The sequence below is a fragment of the Odocoileus virginianus genome, unplaced genomic scaffold (assembly GCF_023699985.2).
Source record: "Odocoileus virginianus isolate 20LAN1187 ecotype Illinois unplaced genomic scaffold, Ovbor_1.2 Unplaced_Contig_3, whole genome shotgun sequence".
NCBI classification, from domain to species: Eukaryota; Metazoa; Chordata; class Mammalia; order Artiodactyla; family Cervidae; genus Odocoileus; species Odocoileus virginianus.
The window spans coordinates 235,497-253,521 of NW_027224320.1; the positions used below are offsets into that span (position 1 = coordinate 235,497).

At 62.1% G+C, this 18,025-nt stretch overlaps 1 protein-coding gene across 4 annotated transcripts in view; it reads right to left on the minus strand.

Moving 5' to 3' along the window:
- The window catches only part of UROC1 (urocanate hydratase 1), a 33,051-nt gene that overhangs the window by 12,970 nt on the left and 2,056 nt on the right, over positions 1-18,025 (minus strand). Inside the window, exons 1-14 of one of the 4 annotated variants that reach the window (XM_070463502.1) lie at positions 15,157-15,314; positions 10,803-10,888; positions 10,444-10,537; positions 9,405-9,464; positions 9,019-9,147; positions 8,850-8,911; positions 7,283-7,349; positions 7,061-7,204; positions 6,329-6,417; positions 5,100-5,162; positions 4,671-4,850; positions 3,712-3,809; positions 3,465-3,537; positions 2,263-2,384 (exon numbers count right to left, since the gene is read on the minus strand). In XM_070463502.1, the coding sequence (XP_070319603.1) occupies positions 2,263-2,384; positions 3,465-3,537; positions 3,712-3,809; positions 4,671-4,850; positions 5,100-5,162; positions 6,329-6,417; positions 7,061-7,204; positions 7,283-7,349; positions 8,850-8,911; positions 9,019-9,147; positions 9,405-9,464; positions 10,444-10,537; positions 10,803-10,888; positions 15,157-15,282 (1,393 nt within the window). In that variant the 5' untranslated portion in view covers positions 15,283-15,314. Of the gene's footprint in view, positions 1-2,262; positions 2,385-3,464; positions 3,538-3,711; positions 3,810-4,670; positions 4,851-5,099; positions 5,163-6,328; positions 6,418-7,060; positions 7,205-7,282; positions 7,350-8,849; positions 8,912-9,018; positions 9,148-9,404; positions 9,465-10,443; positions 10,538-10,802; positions 10,934-15,156; positions 15,315-18,025 lie in introns of those variants that run through there. The other 3 variants (XM_020881353.2, XM_070463504.1, XM_070463503.1) reach the window with 3 other exon arrangements.

Here is an 18,025-nt window from a genome sequence, read left to right on the forward strand (position 1 = left end):
TCGCTTGCGTGAAATCGCCCCTGGAGGGTGGTTACGGTGGGAACACCAGCAGTCACCTGGCAGGTTGAGGGTCTGCAGCTGTACAAACATCCAGAAGCTGGAGGAGGCCACCCAGATCACAATGGTATGATCACACACCTAGAGCCAGGCATCCTGGAATGTGAAGTCAAGTGGGCCTTAGGAAGCATTACTACAAACAAAGCTAGTGGAGGTGATGGAATTCCAGTTGAGCTATTTCAAATCCTAAAAGATGATGCTGTGGAAGTGTTGCACTCAATATGCCAGCAAATTTGGAAAACTCAGCAGTGGCCACAGGACTGGAAAAGGTCAGTTTTCATTCCAATCCCCAAAGAAAGGCAATGCCAAAGAATGTTCAAACTACCACACAATTGCACTCATCTCACATGCTAGCAAAGTAATGCTCAAAATTCTCCAAGCCAGGCTTCAACAGTACGTGAACCATGAACTTCCAGATGTTCAAGCTGGATTTAGAAAAGACAGAGGAACCAGAGATCAAATTGCCAACATCTGCTGGATCATCAAAAAAGCAAGAGTTCCAGAATAAAAAACATCTACTTCTGCTTTATTGACTATGCCAAAGCCTTTGACTGTGTGGATCACAACAAACTGTGGAAAATTCTTCAAGAGATGGGAATACCAGACCACCTTACCTGCCTCCTGAGAAATCTGTATGCAGGTCAAGAAGCAACAGTTAGAACTGGACATGGAACAACAGACTAGTTCAAGATTGGGCAAGGAGTGCATCAAGGCTGTATATTCTTAACCTGTTTATTTAACTCATATGCAGAGTACATCATGAGAAATACTGGGCTGGATGAAGCACAAGCTGGAATCAAGATTGCCAGGAGAAATATCAATAACCTCAGATATGCAGATGACACCACCCTTATGGCAGAAAGCGAAGAACTAAAGAGCCTCTTGATGAAAGTGAAAGAGGAGAGTGAAAAAGTTGGCTTAAAACTCAACATTCAGAAAACTAAGATCATGGCATCCAGTCCATCACTTCATGGCAAATAGATGGGGAAACAATGGAAACAGTGAGAGACTTTATTTTGGGGGGCTCCAAAATCACTGCAGATGGTGATTGCAGCCATGAAATTAAAAGACACTTGCTCCTTGGAAGAAAAGCTATGACCAATCTAGACAGCATATTAAAGAGACATTACTTTGCCAACAAAGGTCCATCTAGTCAAAGCTATGGTTTTTCCAGTAGTCGTGTATGGATGTGAGAGTTGGACCATAAAGAAAGCTGAGAGCTGAAGAATGATGCTTTTGAACTGTGGTGTTGGAGGAGACTCTTGAGAGTCCCTTGGACTGCAAGGAGATTCCAACCAGTCTATCCTAAAGGAAATCAGTCCTGAATATTCATTGGAAGGACTGATGCTGAAGCTGAAACTCCTTTGGCCACCTGATGTGAAGAGCTGACTCATTGGAAAAGACCCTGATGCTGGGAAAGATTGCAGGCGGGAGGAGAAGGGGATGACAGAGGATGAGATGGTTGGATGGCATCACCGACTCGATGGACATGAGTTTGAGCAAGCTCCGGGAGTTGGTGATGGACAGGGAGGCCTGGTGTGCTGCAGTCCATGGGGTTGCAAAGAGCTGGACACGACTGAGTGACTGAGCAGAACTGAACTGCCTCAGTTTCCTCCCGAGCCAGTAGGGGTGACTCTGCCCACAAGGTGGCCCTGCCCATCAGGCTCTCCTCCTGGGTCCCCTGACCCTAAGCCCCTGCCACTCAGCTCAGTCAACCCAGATGTGGGCGGCAGGGTGAAACTGGCCCCGGAGGATTTACAATAAGCTGCAAAGGTTGACCCACTACCAACAGAGAAGGCTGCCTGGGCCCAGGGAGAAGCCGCAGAGCAACAGGGCAGGAGCTGTGGCAGGCAGGGGGCCGGGGAGGTGCCATAAAGTAACTGGGTCCTCTTGCCCCGTCCACTATACAAGGAGGGTCTGCGACTGGGCCAGGGCCACCCACGGGGGGGAGCAGAGCCACGCTGTGTCCACAGACAGCCTGGGGCAGCTCTGATGTGGAGAGAGCAGAGCGGCCTGGACACGTGGAGGGGGCGGCACAGGTCAGCACAGAGCTGGCTACAGGAGCCCGAGCACCGTCCACAGGCAACCCCAGGGAATGTGCCCTGTGCCCATGGGGCCGGGGGGGGCGGGGGGTGGACCCTGCGTCCAGGCTCCGGGCACTGCCAGGCAGGGGGCCCACCCGCACACCAGCATCTTCAGCCTCACCTCCGCCAGCAACAATCTCCTCCAACACAGACATGGCCAACCGATCTGTGACCACCAGGTCCTGGGGGTCCCCCGAGGTGCACACCCAGCGGAAAGGCCCAAAGCCCTGGGAGAATATGTCCCTGCAAAGGCAGACGGCTCGTCACCGGCGGGTGGGGGGGGGGGGGTTGGTTTTCGGGCTAGCCGCAGCCCCAGGAGCTGGGATTGGCGTGGTCCAAGGTCAGGGAGGCTGCAGATGCTCCAGAAATGACGGGGTGAAGGCTGTACACAAAGTACGGGGCCTCTGTCATGAGTCAGAGCGTCGGCGACCAGCAAGGTTGCCAGAAGCCTCTCAACCAGCAGGTGCAGCGGTCCCAGCCCTGCCCGCCCCCTCCATCACCACAGCATCCCTCCCAGAGCTGCAGCTTCTCTGGCTGCAGGAGCAGGGAGCTGGGACGCAGACAAGCAGAGCTTCCCTAAACCATGGTTAGAGACAACCTGAAAACCAGGCGGGAGTGCACAATCAACAGAAACTCGGCCCGTTTGCTGGGACCTTCGAGGGGGCTCCAGGCAGAGGGGTGCAGGCCCTCCCTAGGCTTCGCGCCCACCCAGCCTCTGCTGGGCTCCCTTCCTGTTGCCCCCTGGGGACCCCCCCCCTCCCAGCCTGTGGTCATGGCCCCACTCTGGCCCTCTCCCTTCCAACAATGAACCTGAGAAGGGTGCTGGCCTCTCTCACCCCCTCCCCCGCCCCCCGCCAGTCCTCTCTCCTGCACACCCGGGGGCCTCCCGCCCCACCCAGCTGCCCGGGGGCAGACTCCACCCTGTCTTCGCCCTGCAGCAGGCCCCCGTCGGCCAGGAAGGCACGAGGGCTGCAGGGACGGGGCCCTTGCCACCCACTCGGGGCTGGGGCACAACTGAGGGTTGGACAGCTCCTCGGCCACAGCGTCCAGGACCTGGTGGGGGTCAGCCCTGAGCACCTGGAGGTTGGGGTGCTCTCCGGAGGTGACCTCAGGCACGGCCCCAACCCCTGTTCTCCCCCTGAGACGCTGCACAGACTCTCAGGTTTTCAGCTCCTCTCCCCCTGCCCGCTGGGGTGGAAACCCCATGACTGGGGCTGTGGCCACCTGGGACCAAGCACAGGTCTCGGCAGGCGGCTTGAGCAGTGCGAGCATGTCTGCGGACCTGCGTGTCTAAGGGCTGACGCTGGGAGCGCCCCCACTTACCCCATGATGTGCTGCACATAGGAGGGGTAGCGGAACTCTGTCCTGTTGGCGCCCGGCTTCCCCACGTCGGCCCCTGTGCGCACAGATGGGCCCAGAGTCACTGGGAGAGACCGAGGCCCGGCGAAGCGGAGGCCTGGCAGGGCCACCCCCCAGAAGACATGCCAAGGCCCGTCCTGCTGGCTGCAGTGGCGGCCGGCCAGGCCTGCAGCTAGGTGAGTGTGCCCGGGCCCCCTCCTGCCTCCCTCACCGGCTCTCTGGGCCTCCAGGAGGAAGGCGTTGCCATAGTCCCAAAAGAAGAAGTGCTCCCGGGCCAGCCTGTTGATAGCTGAGACGTGCCTCCGCAGGCTGCAAAGGAGCGGTCAGCAGTCAGCAAGCGCCAGTGCCAGCACCACTGCCCGAGGCCTCCCCTCTCGACTCAGCCCGCTGCGGACTCCTCCCCTCCTGACTCCACCCCTTCAGACTCCTCCCCTCCGGACTCCACCCCTTCAGACTCCTCCCCTCCGGACTCCACCCCTTCAGACTCCTCCCCTCCTGACTCCACCCCTTCAGACTCCTCCCCTCCTGACTCCACCCCTTCAGACTCCTCCCCTCCTGACTCCACCCCATTGGACTCCTCCCCTCCTGACTCCACCCCTTCAGACTCCTCCCCTCCGGACTCCACCCCATCAGACTCCTCCCCTTATGACTCCACTCCTCCTGACCCCTCCCGACTCCTCCCCTGCTGACCCCGCCCCTGCCTGCTCCACCTCCAGCACCTCCCACTGGGAAGCCCCCCATCCCTGGGGTTGCTCAGAGTCTCTCTCCCTTCAGGGAAGACCCTGCAGGCAGTCACTCAACTAGTGCCTACAGGTCCCAGCCAGCCAGGCACGGGGCCCAGGCTCCCGTGGTGAACAAGCAATGACCTCTTCTGGAAGCGCCTCGGGCTCCCCTCTACCAGCATCTACGCAGCACCCGGAGGTGCTGGAAGCTGCCCTCAGTGTTTTGCAAATGTCACCCCAGTCTATCCCCAACATCCCCATGGAACAACGCACTCATGACCCTGTCTGACAGAGGAGGGGACAGAGGCACAGAGAGGTTAAGGGTCTTACACAAGGCCACACAGCTGGTGGAGAGAGAACCAGGCAGAGGACAGAGCCACCCTATCCAAAGCCCCAGCAGGCGGTGTGCACCCCCACCCCTCGCGCGGGCAGCCCGGGCCCGCATCACCTCTCCTGGACCAGGCCTTTGAAGGCAGTGGGGTCGGAGGCCATGAGGCTCCGGGCCTCTGCGAAGCCCAGCTGCACAGGGTAGTAGCCGCCATTGAACGGGCTGTGGCAGGACGTCTGGTCAGACCCCAGGTCCACCAGGAGCTCCCCCGTCGTGTCCAGCTCGTGCACCAGACGCTCCCTGCGGGGAGACGGCCGGTCAGGGCGGGTACTGCCAGCGCCCCAGCTCAGGGTCCATCCAGGAGGGCACACGGTATTCCCGGCCTACAGGCCCCGTAGCCAGGCATGGGGCTCATCTGCACCCGTGGCCGGGGTGGGGGGTCTGCTGTGAGCTGTGCCAGGGCCATGACAGCCAGGAGCACCGGGCCAGCATTGGGACCGCGGCCAAGGGCTCACTGGGGGTCTTCAAGGCAGCCAGCTCCCCACTCACCAGAGGTCCACCACGTTGCCATGGTAACCAAGGCTGAGCACCTCCTTCGTCTTCCTCGCTTCCCTGCAAGGGGCAGGAGCAGGACAGGCGGCCCCATCACTCCTGCCCAGGGCAACACCCCAGCATCCTGCACCCCAGTACCCAGCTGGTGAGGACGCAGAGGCCCGGGAGGCACCCACAGCACTGCGTGAGTATATGGCTGGGGACCCATGAGGCCCCCGGCCGAGGGGCACAGCGGACCGGGGGGCCCTCACTGAGGACTGGCTGACAAAGGTGCAGCCCCGGCCTGCTGTCTGGGGGAACAGGAGACCTGAATACACGAAAACGGCTGCGGAAGCGTCTGTTACTCTGATTTGGACTTGTGTGTGTGTTTCTGTGTGTGACTGTGGGAGTTAAGTGCCCAACCTTTGTGTGAGTGACAAAAATTCAGAGATGACAGAAACGGCACAGCGGTTGGACATGTGTGAGCATGTGCGTGCCCGTAAGCACGCAAGTGTGTGTCTGTGTGCAAGTCCATGTGTGTGCACCTGTGTTCCAGATGTGCCCTCAGGGTCATGGCCAGATCAGGTTAGGACCCTCCCTGCCACATAAGGAGTTTAGAATTTCTCCAGTAATTAATGGAGTGTTTTCAGCAAGTTTTCAAAGATCTGTGTCAAAAGAGTCTCCAGTCTCAGTAATGGGAGTATTTCTTAAAAAGTGTCACCTAAGTCCCCTTGCGCCTCTGGGCAGGTCTCATCACAGCAGGTGAAGCCCTCTGTGCCGAGGCAAACTCCCCCCACAGGAGGTGCTCAGCTCTGCAGAGCAATCAGCTGAGAGAATGCTTCAAAGACAGCATCTGAGGAGCGGACTCCCGGTGGCCCTGCCTGTCCCCATTGAGAAATCTCAGCAGAGGGCACACAGCTGGGAAGGGCCCCGGGACCCTGCACCAGCCTGGTCCCCGTGGGGAGGAGCCGCAGGTCCAGATGGATCCTGTGGAGATTCAGCAGCTCCAAGCAGCGCCTCCCGTGTGCCAGGCTCTGGGCTGGGCACCGAGGCACAGAAGGGAGAAACGTAAGACGTGGTCTTTGCCCAACCGTGGCTGAGCGGAGGGGTCGCCCGCAGAACGACGGATGTCCGTGAGACCGCGTGTGTGGGAGACGCACCGGGCCACTCCACACTCCCAGGAGCCACCAGTGAGGAGCAGAGGTCAAGCATTCCCAGCCCACTCTCCCCCGCGCCAGGCCTCGCACCTGAGTCTTTCGATGCAGTGGTCCAAGCTGTCGGTCACTTCCATCAGCCAGCCTTGCTGGTGGCGTTTCATGAGGGCCGCGCCATCCACCTGGGGCCGCGGGGCAGGGGTGAAGATCACCCCCTTCCCAACAGGGCGGGGCGACCCTACGAGCTGCTGTGAGCCGCCTCCTGCCTCCACGTCAACAAACCCGGATTTCACTCAGGGAGACGCCCTGCTCCCAGCTAATCCCAACTGCCCTCTCACGCCTTCCCTCCATCCTTGTAGATGACAACATCCATGTGAGCCCGTACTGACCAATGTGGTAAAACGAGTTTCTAAGGCATTATTTTTCTGCTAGAGTCAGCCATAGCTGGCATTCCCCCTTCTGTCTGCCTTGAATATAGATGAGGGGGCTGGAGCTGGGGAAGCCACTTTGTATCCAGGAGGGAAGCTCAAGAGACTCTAGAGATGTTGGCCCTCGCCCACTCTTCCCCCTGACCTGACAGCTCTGTCCTGATGGCGGGGGTCTCTGCTCACTTATTCACAGGTTTACCATCTCCCGGCTGGACCTCAGGGCCCCAAGGCAAGGGAGACCAGGTCCTGGGAGCGTGGCTCCAGGCCCAGCAGTGGTGGGCACTTGGAAGGCAGGGGTGACTGCCTTGCTGGGATGGGAGGGCAGAGGCAAGAGCAGGGAGGGCAAGGGCGGCAGGGGGGCTCTCGAGGGGGCGGGGGGCTGCCCCTGCGGGCTCACCTCTGCGATCACACCGATGCACCCCACGATGACGGCAGCTTTGGCCTGAGCCCCGCTCATGCCGCCCAGCCCGGAGGTGACGAAGACCTTGCCCGCCAGGTCCTGGAGCCCCAGGTAGCGCCGCCCCGCGTTCAGCACGGTGAGCTGTGGGGGAGCAGGAGGGGTCACCACCCTCGCTGGGTCACCACCCCCAGCCCCGCGGCCCCGCAGCCCGCCGCTCACCACCGTGCCGTGGACGATGCCCTGGGGGCCGATGTAGCAGTAACTGCCCGCCGTCATCTGGCCATACCTGCCCGCGGACGCAGGGGTGTGAGCGGGTGCTGGGCGTCTCCCCGCCCCACTCCCCGGGGTCTGAGGCGCCCTGGCACCCCCACGTGCATCGCACATTCTCCTTCAACAACCGAAGGAGGCACTGGGAGCCCACCTGCCAAGGCAGGGGCATGGGTCTGATCCCAGGCCCGGCAGGACCCCGCGTGCCTCAGGGCAGGGGAGCCAAGGTGCTGGAGGGCCCGGGAGCTGCACCACCCGGGCCCGCGTGCCCCAGAGCCACCACCAAGCAGTCCCTGCTCATGGCAACTGGAGGAAGCCTGCGCACAGCAAGACACCCACACAGCCAAAGATGAGCTCGTTAATTAATCAAAACAGAAACCTGCAGAAAAGGTCAGTCCCCTAGTTTCTGGCAGAGTCGGGGCACAGCGCTCGAGGGGGTGCTGTCGTTTACATAAAGGGCCCATTCTGACGACCAGGCCGGCAGGGGCATCTCCACATGTCAGCACCTGACGTGAGCCCCATGGCAGGCTGCAGGAGCCCCTCTCCCTGCCGGTCAGCGGGCGACTCGGCGGGCCACAGAACAAGGCTCCCGGGAGCAAGCCCCTGGCCTGCTGAGCCCTCTAGGCTAGATCCGGGGAAGGAGGCGCCCACGTGCGCCACGTGGTGGCCATTCAACACTGGCATCTTTGGCCACGTGATGGGATGCGAGAGTGTCTGCGCTCCCCAGTGACTGTGAGGACCCGGTCCACCAGCCCCCGGCCCCCTCCCTCCTCTGGATTGAGGGCGGATCCTGGATCTCACACATCCAAACTCCGAGCCAATCCCAGAACTTGGGCCAAGCACAGGGCCTCTGGGAACCTCTGCTTCCTCTTCTGATAAATGGGGCGTGGTTATCCGAGCCGTGCAACCTTGTGTGGATAGGATGATTGTGCGGACACAATACCACCCACCAGGGAGGCGGGTAAAGCCCGCCGTGGGGCGTGCTCCCCCAGGGCTGTGCTCCCTGGGGCCCCATCCACTCAGGCGGTGTCCCTTCATTCTGGCTCAGGGACCAGAGCCATCACCGCGCCCCCTTTGCAGCCAGGACCTGAGTCCTTGCAAAAGAAAGAGAAGTCGCTCAGTCATGTCCAACGCTTTGCAACCCCGTGGAAGGTAGCCCACCAGGCTCCGCCGTCCACGGGATTCTCCAGGCAAGAGCACTGGAGTGGGCTGCCATTTCCTTCTCCAGGGGATCTTCCCAACCCAGGGATCGAACCCTGGTCTCCTGCATTGCAGGCAGACGCTTTACCGTCTGAGCCACCGGGGAAGCCCCCTTGCAAAAAGTAGGATTCAAACTGCACATCTGCTCACTCACACATGTGTGAAGGTTGCAGGGACATCCATGAAAACGAGCAGGAAGTGTGTAAATACGGAATCTCGCTATAGAGCTTTGATGGTGAGGCCTTTTCAGAGCTGAAGTCACCATCACGGTGCCGTTTTAACCACAGGGCCTGGCCAAGGCACGAACCACAGCACTTACATGGTTACCCCCATGGCAAAGAGCTTCTCATACTCCGTCCTGGAGGAGTAGTTGGGAATGACCTGCAAGAGAGGGGTGGGCGGAGGGCTGGGGGCCGCGCCCTGGCTTTTGGGGGCGACGGCTTGGCAGGTGGGTGGCGGCTGGGCCTCCCCGCGGCCCCGGGACCCACCATCCCGTTGGTGATGACCAGCCTGGGGGCCTCAGGGCTGCTGGGAAAAAGGCCAAGCGGGTGTCCGCTGTACATGACCAGCGTCTGCTCCTCGGTCATCTGGGCCAGGTAGGACATCGTCAGCCAGAACTGCCAGGGAACGAGGCACAGGGGTGACGAGGGGCTCCCCACACTGGCCCCGAGTCCCCCCACGGGGCCCCCCCTGCCCTCCAGTGGCCCCACCGCAGGACCTCTGACCTCTGGGATCTCGGGCATCAGGGAGGCAGAGCTTGAGCCCCGGGGCCAGTCTGCCAGGCGCTTCCAGGCCGGAGGCCGGGGCAGAGGTAGGTGGTGGACAGGCCTATGGGGGCCCGCCCCTGCCTGCCCACACAGTCCAGGGTCCATACCTGCGCCCAGTTGCTGAACACCTGCCCATTTCCTCCGTAGGTCACGAGCTCCTGGGGAAACTGTGGAGGACACGGGGCCGCCTGAGATGGGGGCATGGGGAAGGAGGCCTGCAGCTTGGCTGGGCTCAGTGGTCATGGCCCCCCAAGTGGCCAATGGCCCTTGGAGGAGGAGTGGGGGGCTGGGGGGTGACCCAGTCAGGGCTCAGCAGAGTGCTTGCATCCTGGGACCCTCCTGCCCTCATGTAAACTCTCAGGTCCCCCTGAAGGCTGTCCTCTCTCGAATACGGGTGCTGCAGGACGGGCTGGCATGCAAGGACACCAGGATGGGCACATGTGGCCACATCCGCTGCTGTCAGCAGCGTTCGCACCTTGAGCCACGGCCTGCGTGACAAGCTCTAGGCATGACACCCACCGCTGGTTTCAAAGACTTGGTAGGAAAAAAAACACTATAAAATATCTTGATTTTATATGATTACATGTTGTGATATTTTGGATATACTGCAACCAACCGTAGTATTCAGCCTGTTCCTTTTCAGTTTTCATGTGGCCACCTACTCCCGTGTTCTGGCCTGGAGAATTTCATGAACAGAGGAGCCTGGCCGGCTGCAGCCCAGGGGGGCGCAGAGAGTCGGACGCATCAGGTGCAAAGTGACACCTTCTGAGCCAAGGCGGCTGTCATGGTGCCAGTGCCAGGAGGCGGTGACCAAGCGGGGGCGCCCGAGAGGCGGCAACGAGCCCTCCCCGCAATGGTTTTGCAGCCCCCTCGGGGCTTCCCTCATAGCTCAGTGGGTAAAGAATCTGCCTGCAATGCAGGAGACCCAGGTTCGATTCCTGGGTCAGGAAGATCCCCTGGAGAAGGGACAGGCTACCCACTCCAGTGTTCTGGCCTGGAGAATTTGGGGTCACAAACATCTGGACAGGACTCAGCAACTTGCGTCTGTATCGCGTCTGTCACTGCTTCCAAGTAGAAAGCTAGCAGGTGTTGCGAGCGCTGGTGTGTTTCACATGTTGGTTTCCCGCTGCTGACCCCGCCCGTTACCTGTGCCACGGCTGGGTCCAGGTTGTTCATGATCATAAGCATGATGGCTGCAGCCGCCCTCGTCCGGCAGGGGTACTGCTCCACTGGGTAGGCCCTGCAAGGGGTCCAGCTGCCAGGCCAGTCGAGGGGCGGGTGCCTGGAAGCTCAGGTCCCGCCTCGTCCCAGCCCGGCCCCTGGCCCTGCCGGCGTGGACGGCCAGCCCCGGCATCAGCAGAAGGTGCCCCTACTTGGAGCTCCCACCAGCAGGAGGTGCTCTCGGCCGGCCCCTCCCCACCACTGGACAGGCTCCAGCCCAGAGGAGGTGCACTTCATAGCAAGGCCTCTGTTCCAGGGGGCCAAGCCGAGCCTGCGGCACTCACCTCATCTCCAGGTCGGGGCAAAAGCGATACATGTAGATGTGGCCGTAGAGCCGCAGCTCCTGGGCAAACTCGGGGGCCAGCACCTCCTGGACATCCGGGGGGAAGTAGCGGAGGGCGTTCTTCAGCGCCAGCTGGCGGGGCATTGGTTGGGGGGGGTGGTGAGGGCGGCAGAGTGTGTGGGCTCCAGGCCAAGCTCTGCCCTCCTGGATGTGCCTCTGCTCCACTCAAGAGACCCAGGGCCCAGCCACGAGACTGCCCATTTCGCACCCCAGGCCCGCTACCCTGTTACCTCCTGCAGGAAGCCTTCCCTGATTGCCCCCTGGTTCTCTGTCAGCAGCCTTCCAGTTCCTCCCTCTGCATGCTCACTGGGCACCAGGCTGCTTGAGCCCCGGCAAGGGCCAGAGAGGGACATGGCCTGTGGCCTGAGCTACAGTGGGAGGTGCTGCCTGCCTCCCTGCATGTTCTCCCCTCCCCAGGCTGAGCATCTCTGCATGCTCCAGGGTGGGTTTGTCCCCTTGGTTCTCAGTCTCCCCTGGGCTCAAGGAGGGTGGGGGTCCCACCAGGCCCCCCTCCCCCATGCTCTCCCTCCCAGCACCCAGGAGGAGCCCGCAGGCCAGGAGTGGGGTGACGCCCGGGTGTCAGGGGTGGACACTGAGGCCATGCATTCAACCAGCCAACCCTGCAGAACAAACTCCTTTAGGGGGCGCGATAAGGAGCTGGTGTGAAAGTATTCATTCAACACACATCCACCGAGGGGGCAGGGAGCTCGAGCCTTGGGACAGGCTCTGAACAGGCGATGGCAGAGGTGGCTGGAGAGAAGCCTGCAGCCTGGCCTGGGTCCTGAGGCACCAGCTCGTGTGCAGGGCAGAGGGCCGGCCCTGGAGACATAGAGCGCCGGGGGCTGAGGACAGAGGCTGGCGGAAGAGGGGGGACAGCCTGACCTGTGCGCCCCAAGTCCAGCATCGCACATCAAGGGTGCCCCTGGGGGCTGAGGGGTGCGTGGGGTGGGCGGGGTAAGGATGATTCTGGAAGGAGTAGAGGGCGAGAAGGGCAGCGAGGAAACCCCAGCTCAGGAGTGAGGGGACTTGAAAGGTTTGCACGGCAAGTGCCTGGGTGACTTCAACGTGGAATAAAAGCACATGGTTCCTGCTCCCTGGGGAAAAGCGATCAGAAATGTGTGTGTCTCCCTCGCAAAAGGTGGCTGGGAATCTGCCCACAGGGGGCTCCCAGGCTCACCCAGAGGGTCAGGCGCATTGGGTGGGCCTATCCTCAGGGTCTCTGAGTAGTTTCTGGCACGAGGGAGCCACGATAGGAGGGCCCGTGCAACGACACGCAGCGACAGGGCAGGAGGGGCACGGGGGGTGCAGGGGGGCACGTGGCAGGAATCTGCGGGCTCAGGTTCAGGGGCAGGCGGGGTCGGCGTGAGCGGGAGGTCAAGCGCTTCAAGGTCATGTCAGGCCCACGACACAGAGACTGCGTGTTTTCTTTTTCTTAAATCAGTGAACAGCTTGTAATCAGAGCTTGCAAGTGAAAACAAACATTGACAGAAGAGTTTCAAAAGCAACACGTCACAGGCACACACAATCACCCTCCCCAGTGGGGGTTGATCTTACACGCGGACCCAAACACATCCCGCCCGACTCCGGCTCCCTCTGTTTCATTTTCTAACGATCTGATAGACTGGGCCTTGTCTGAGCCCCGCACCCCTGGAGCCCAGCCCCATGGGGTCCTCACCAGAACTGGGCAAAACTGAGGCCAGACCCGCCAGGTCCAGACTGTGGGTCAGGCTCTTCCCAGCGGGGGAGGGGGGCCTCTCCAGAGATTGTGCCTCGGGTCCCAGACCTCTGCACCCCAGTCTGTATCTGTACACACACCTCTCTGATCCCTGCACCCCAGTCTGTCTCCGCGGGTCCCCGACCCGCACACGCGCCTCCCTGAGCTGCAGTCTCCTTTTTCGGAAGACAAGTGGACGGCCCTCCCTCACACGGCTGCCCCGGGGCCCGGCCGAGTGGACGTGGTCAGCACCTGGCATGCATGGGCTGCACAGGGCCAGCGGCTGGAACGACCGTCTCCACACTTACGGCTTCCACGCAGGGCATCTGTCTGCCCCCAGCTTCATGTGGGCCTGGCTCTCTGTGGGCAGCGGGCCGGGCAGCGGGCCAAGCAGCAGGCCAGCCCCTGCCCGACGCAGTGCCTAGGGGTGGCATTCAGCCTCTCTGTGACCAGGCCAGGCCTGGCTTCCCAGGTCCACACCCAGCTCTGGCCTATACAGGGCTCATCCACCCCAGTTTACTCTGCACAGACCCATCTCCACATGGTCACTCACGGCCTGCAGAATGGCCTCCCGCTCAGATTCCCCAGTCTGGGAAACTTGCCCCTGGTGCCAAGACCACCTCCTCCAAGAAGCCTTCCTAGGTTTCTCCTGCCCACTGAGCTCTTTCAGGGTGTTGGCTCGGCACATACTCCTGTTCGCTCATTCAACAGAAGACTCTGGCATCACCAAAGACCCAGAAGTGAGCCCCACTGAGCCTCACTCTCCAGGAGCTGCGGGCAGTGCGTCCGCAGTGGTGGGAGGTCCAGCACAGCCCCCTGAGGGTGGGGTGTAGTTTGGGGAGAGGTCACCAAGAGCAGCTGCATGGGGCGGGGGTGGGGATGCCGGGGACGATTCTAACGGATGTGACAGGAATCTTTCTCCGCACCACAGCCGACCACACTCTGCAGGTGAACAGAAATCTACCTACAGACGCTCCAGGACTTTGGCCACCTGATGCGGAGAGCTGAGTCACTGGAAAAGACCCTGATGCTGGGCAAGATTGAAGGCGGAGGAGAAGGGGATGACAGAGGATGAGATGGGTGGATGGTATCGCTGACTCAATGGACCTGAGTTTGAGTAAACTCTGGGAGCTGGTGATGGACAGGGAGGCCTGGCGTGCTGTGGTCTATGGGGTCACAAAGAGTAGGACACGACTGAGTGATTCAACAACAACTACTCACAAAAGAACTAAGAGGGGAGCATGCTTTCATTCATCCAAACTTCAACAACACACCGATGAGGAACAGCCTCAAAAGAAACCAGCCTGTGTGGACAGCTCCCACTGAGAGATTTAAGAAGGACACACACACCAGAATGTGTGTGGAAGGTGACACCAAAAACTAAAGAATGTCATAACACGTGACGCATCTCTCTTACGACTACCTTTAAAAGCTGATGTTGACATTCAAAGGGACATTTAAATAAAACAGAAAAGCAGCCCCGAGAAAGTGTGAAGGTGGTGGCTGAGGACGCCGTGCCAGGTTTGGGGTGGTCCAGGAGATGCCTGGGGGTCCTCCCGCAGGCGCCCCCCGGGACTGGACATGTGGCTCCTCCAGGGCCCTCCTCTCCCCCGACCCCGCTGGAGGCCTTCGGTTCAGTCCCGCTGGGGCGCTGTTGGTCAGAGATCCCCCAGACCCCGGCCACAGGCTGAGGGCTCGGGCCCACTAGACACCCCCACTTCAGCCCCCGATCATACACCCGGGTCATCAGCTGCACTCGTGAACGACCAGTGAGAACTGGGGGCCCAGCCCCTCGGGTTTGGGAATCTGCCAGCTCAGCCCCTAGAACTCAGGACTCTCTCTCCTTGGTTTTTGTGCTGAAAGGACCCACAGGGAGGTGAGCTGACGAGCAGGAACCCGGGGTGCGGGGGGCTCCCAGGTGCGCCCACCACCCCAGCACCTGCTCCCTTCCAGACCCGGACACGCTGACCCTGGGGAGCGGCCTTGCAGTCCTTTGCAAGGAAGAGTCTGTCGCAAGGACTCATTCCCTCATTCTCTGGCCTCCAGCCCTCTCCGGCGGATGGGGGTGGGGCCGAAAGGCCCAACGTGTAATCAGGGCCTGGACCCTGTGACCAGCCCCGCCAGGAGCCCCCACTGCCCAGGGAACTGAAGCCGATTTAGGAGCTCGGTGTCAAAGACCGGGTCAAAGAGCAAACGCCAGCAGGAAGGAGGAGGTGCAGGGAACCAGCTGCCCCTTCCTTCCCGGTCCCCAGGGCCCCTGCCCCCACCCCCAGGTCCCAGACCATCGGGTGCTCCCAGGAGGAGCGGGCGGCAGGCCCCCTGGGCCCTGGTGGCCCAAGGTCGAGGTGATGGTGCCCACCTGTGACCTCGAGCCTCAGGGACCCTCAGTCAGTGGGGGCCAGAGGCCGCCGCCCGCCGGGCAGCCGGGAGGAGGGAGGCGGGCGTGATGGAGGCTGGCACGGGGGTGCCCAGCCCGCAGCCACCCTCACCGGGAGCCCCAAAGGCCAGGCTGGTGGGCAAAGCCCTCCCAGACCTCCCAGAAGGCGAGCAGCCCTGCAGGGCGGGGGGCTCAGCCTCTCACCTGCTCCTCAGCAGGGCTGAGGCCGGGGGTCCTGACCGGGGCGTGGGGCACCCCAGCCCACCGGCCCTGGTTCTCCGGGAGGGGCCGCAGGGGCAGGCCAGAGCATAGCGCCTGGAGGCTGCACATGGCTGGCGGAGGCTGGGATGGAGGCCCGCTGTATGTGAGGGCTGCGGAGAGACCAGGTGTCCTGTGCAGCTGGGCGGGGCCCTCAGGCCACAGGCCCACCCCCTGTGGCCTTCTCTGGGCCCCGGGCCAGGGCGAAGGCCTGGGGTCAGGGCAGTGATGACCAGGGGGCGAGGTCCTGCGCGAGGCAGGCGTCAAGGGGGGGATGCCGGGGGAGGGTTTGTGTGTCCCCTCCGAGGGGTGCTGGCCTGCGGGGAGTGTTTTCTGGGACACAGCGTGGGGAGAGGGGCTCTGGGTTGGGTTTGCCCGGTGCTCTCGGGGGGCAGTCTCACCATGAGAGGCGATGATGGGGGGCCCGTGACACTGACGGGGGTATCGAGTGTGGCCGCCCCATATCCCTCCTTCCCACCCAGTGGTGACATGCTGACCGGAGCCCACCCAGTGGCAGTAACGCCCCCACAGAGGGACAGCTCTCCCCACTCTCAGGAGACCCCATCATCATCTCTGGGGGAGGGGGTGGCCGTTAGCTACCCTGGCTCCGGATGGGGCCCAGGGCCACTCACAGAGCCGGGAAGAGGCGCCCTAGGGCCCCAGCAGCCCCGGGTAGGGGCGGGCAACAGCTCTGGGTGTGGACCCAGCTCTGCTGCCGGCCAGCCCCGTGGCCTTGGGCGTCGTCCCAATGTGCACAAGTGTGTGAGCACCCGCGTCTGGCGCGTACGCAGGAGGCTGACGCCTCTGGGTGTTTGCGCCCAGGGACACAGCCGTCAGCTGGACACTCTGCCTCCGCGACTGGCCTGTGGTTCAGGGTCCACCACGTGGGGGTGCAGACCGAGTTCTGCGGGGCACGGGGCCTGCCCACGGCCACACAGCTAGTCCTGCTGGAGCTGCCAAGCCTCTGCATCAAGCCAGAAGGACTCTGGGGCGTTTGCACTGTGCTCCACGGACAAACCAATTGAACAGTGCGAAAGTGACAGGGCGCCAAGCAAGGCCGGCAGGCCCTCAGTGTGTGCCTCCGGCCTCAGCCCCGGGCCCCTGACCCTGGACATGGCCTGTCCTCTTCAGCATCGAGTGCCCACGCTGGTTTCTCCCCCAGGCCCACGCCTGTTCGGGCCAGCCTCTCTTCCTCGCCCCTGACGACCAGCACCGAGAGCCGAGCCCTGCCAGCCTGGCACTGTCACCAGGCCACGCTGGGACCCGTCTCTGCCAGGCAAGACCTCGCGCCCCGGGCCCTCAGCCCCTCCCCTGCGTTCCTTCCTCCCCGCTTCCACTCTCCTGCCCGGGGGCCTTCTCCGCGCGCCCTGACCGCTGATCCGTCCACTTTCAACGTAGGGCCTGCACCCCGAGCCCACCCATTCCTGTCCATGCGCAGCCTCCCCCCGGCCCCACCCGCTCCCTGCCCGCTGTGGTCCCCCAGGAGCCCCAACGTGGCCACGACGGGCTGGGAGCGGGGGCGTCCTGTCCGCCTCTCCGGCTTCTCCCTCCGGGGCCTGCTCGACGGCTGCCCACTGCGGGACGCATCTCGGCACCTGGCCCCTCTCTGCGCGCCCCTGTTGTCCTCACAGCCCTCTGGCCAGCTGCGATGCTCGTGCCCGCCCGCTGCTCCTCCTGTGCCCACCCCAGCCCTGGGCACGCGGGCCCTCCCTCCTCAAGACCCAGCGCAGCCCCCGGGGCCTCCTGGACGTTCGGACGGGCTGAGACGTTGTTCTCCGCCATGGCCACCAGGTGGCAGCACAGGCACCAGGAAGCCTGCCTGCGGCTGGGGCTGCAGAGAGAGAGCCCAGGTCCGCAAGCAGGTGGGAGTGGCGGTTCGGAACCAGCCTGGAGAACGGATGACCCAGAGTCTGGGTCCCAGGCCCAGAGCGGCAGCAGCCCTGCCTTCAGGCTATTCCGGGGTGAGCTGGACGCTCCCCAAGGCCCTCTGTCCCGGGCGTCTGGAAAGTCACAATACAGAGCTCCCGGCTTGTCGGTGGGCTGTTTCCTGCCCTCTACTCTTTGAGACCTAGGATAGAATTTGGAGCCGTATCTTTAAGACAGCAGAACCGTTATTTACTTAATATTGTCGTTTAAGTAGACTTGCACGGAACGGGAAGGAATTTTTATGTCACCACCTTAACAGAAGCCAGAGCCACCTGCCAGAAACTAACAGTAATAATATATTAATCACCAGTGTCAAGTGCTTAGCTGGCACTAGCTGAGTGCCAGGCACCATGCCAAACGTCTCCTGGGTCTCATTCGCTTCCCACTGCACAACGAAGTGTGTTCTAGTGCACTCCCGCGGCACGGGGGAGCTCGGCACAGAGAGGTTAGGCAGCTTTCCTGACCTCACACAGCAGGTGGACAGAAGCTGGCAGGGCTGGAAGCAGTTTAGATGCACCCCTTTCCCACACACTCACGCTGCCCGGGGTTGGCTCACGCACACACACCCAGATCTGCACACGCAGCACCAGCTGCCTCCTGGGTGCCCTCCTAGCCCCATTGCTGGGCAGCAGGACCCTGGGGTCTGGCGTGTCTGCCAGCCTCCTGGGGCACTGCGCGAGTGCATTTTCAAGGCGGGATTCACTCTCACCAGCCTGCACTCGGGAGTCCTCAGGGAGCTCCGAGTGCTCCCTTGGGGTCTGCAGCAGTTGTGGGGAGGAGGCAAGGAACAGGAGTCCTCATGTCCAGAGGCGGTACGGAGACCCCCATCTCAGCCCCGCCCCCGGTCTGGCTGCCACCTGCAAGCGTCGGGGTCCAGGCAGGACCTGGA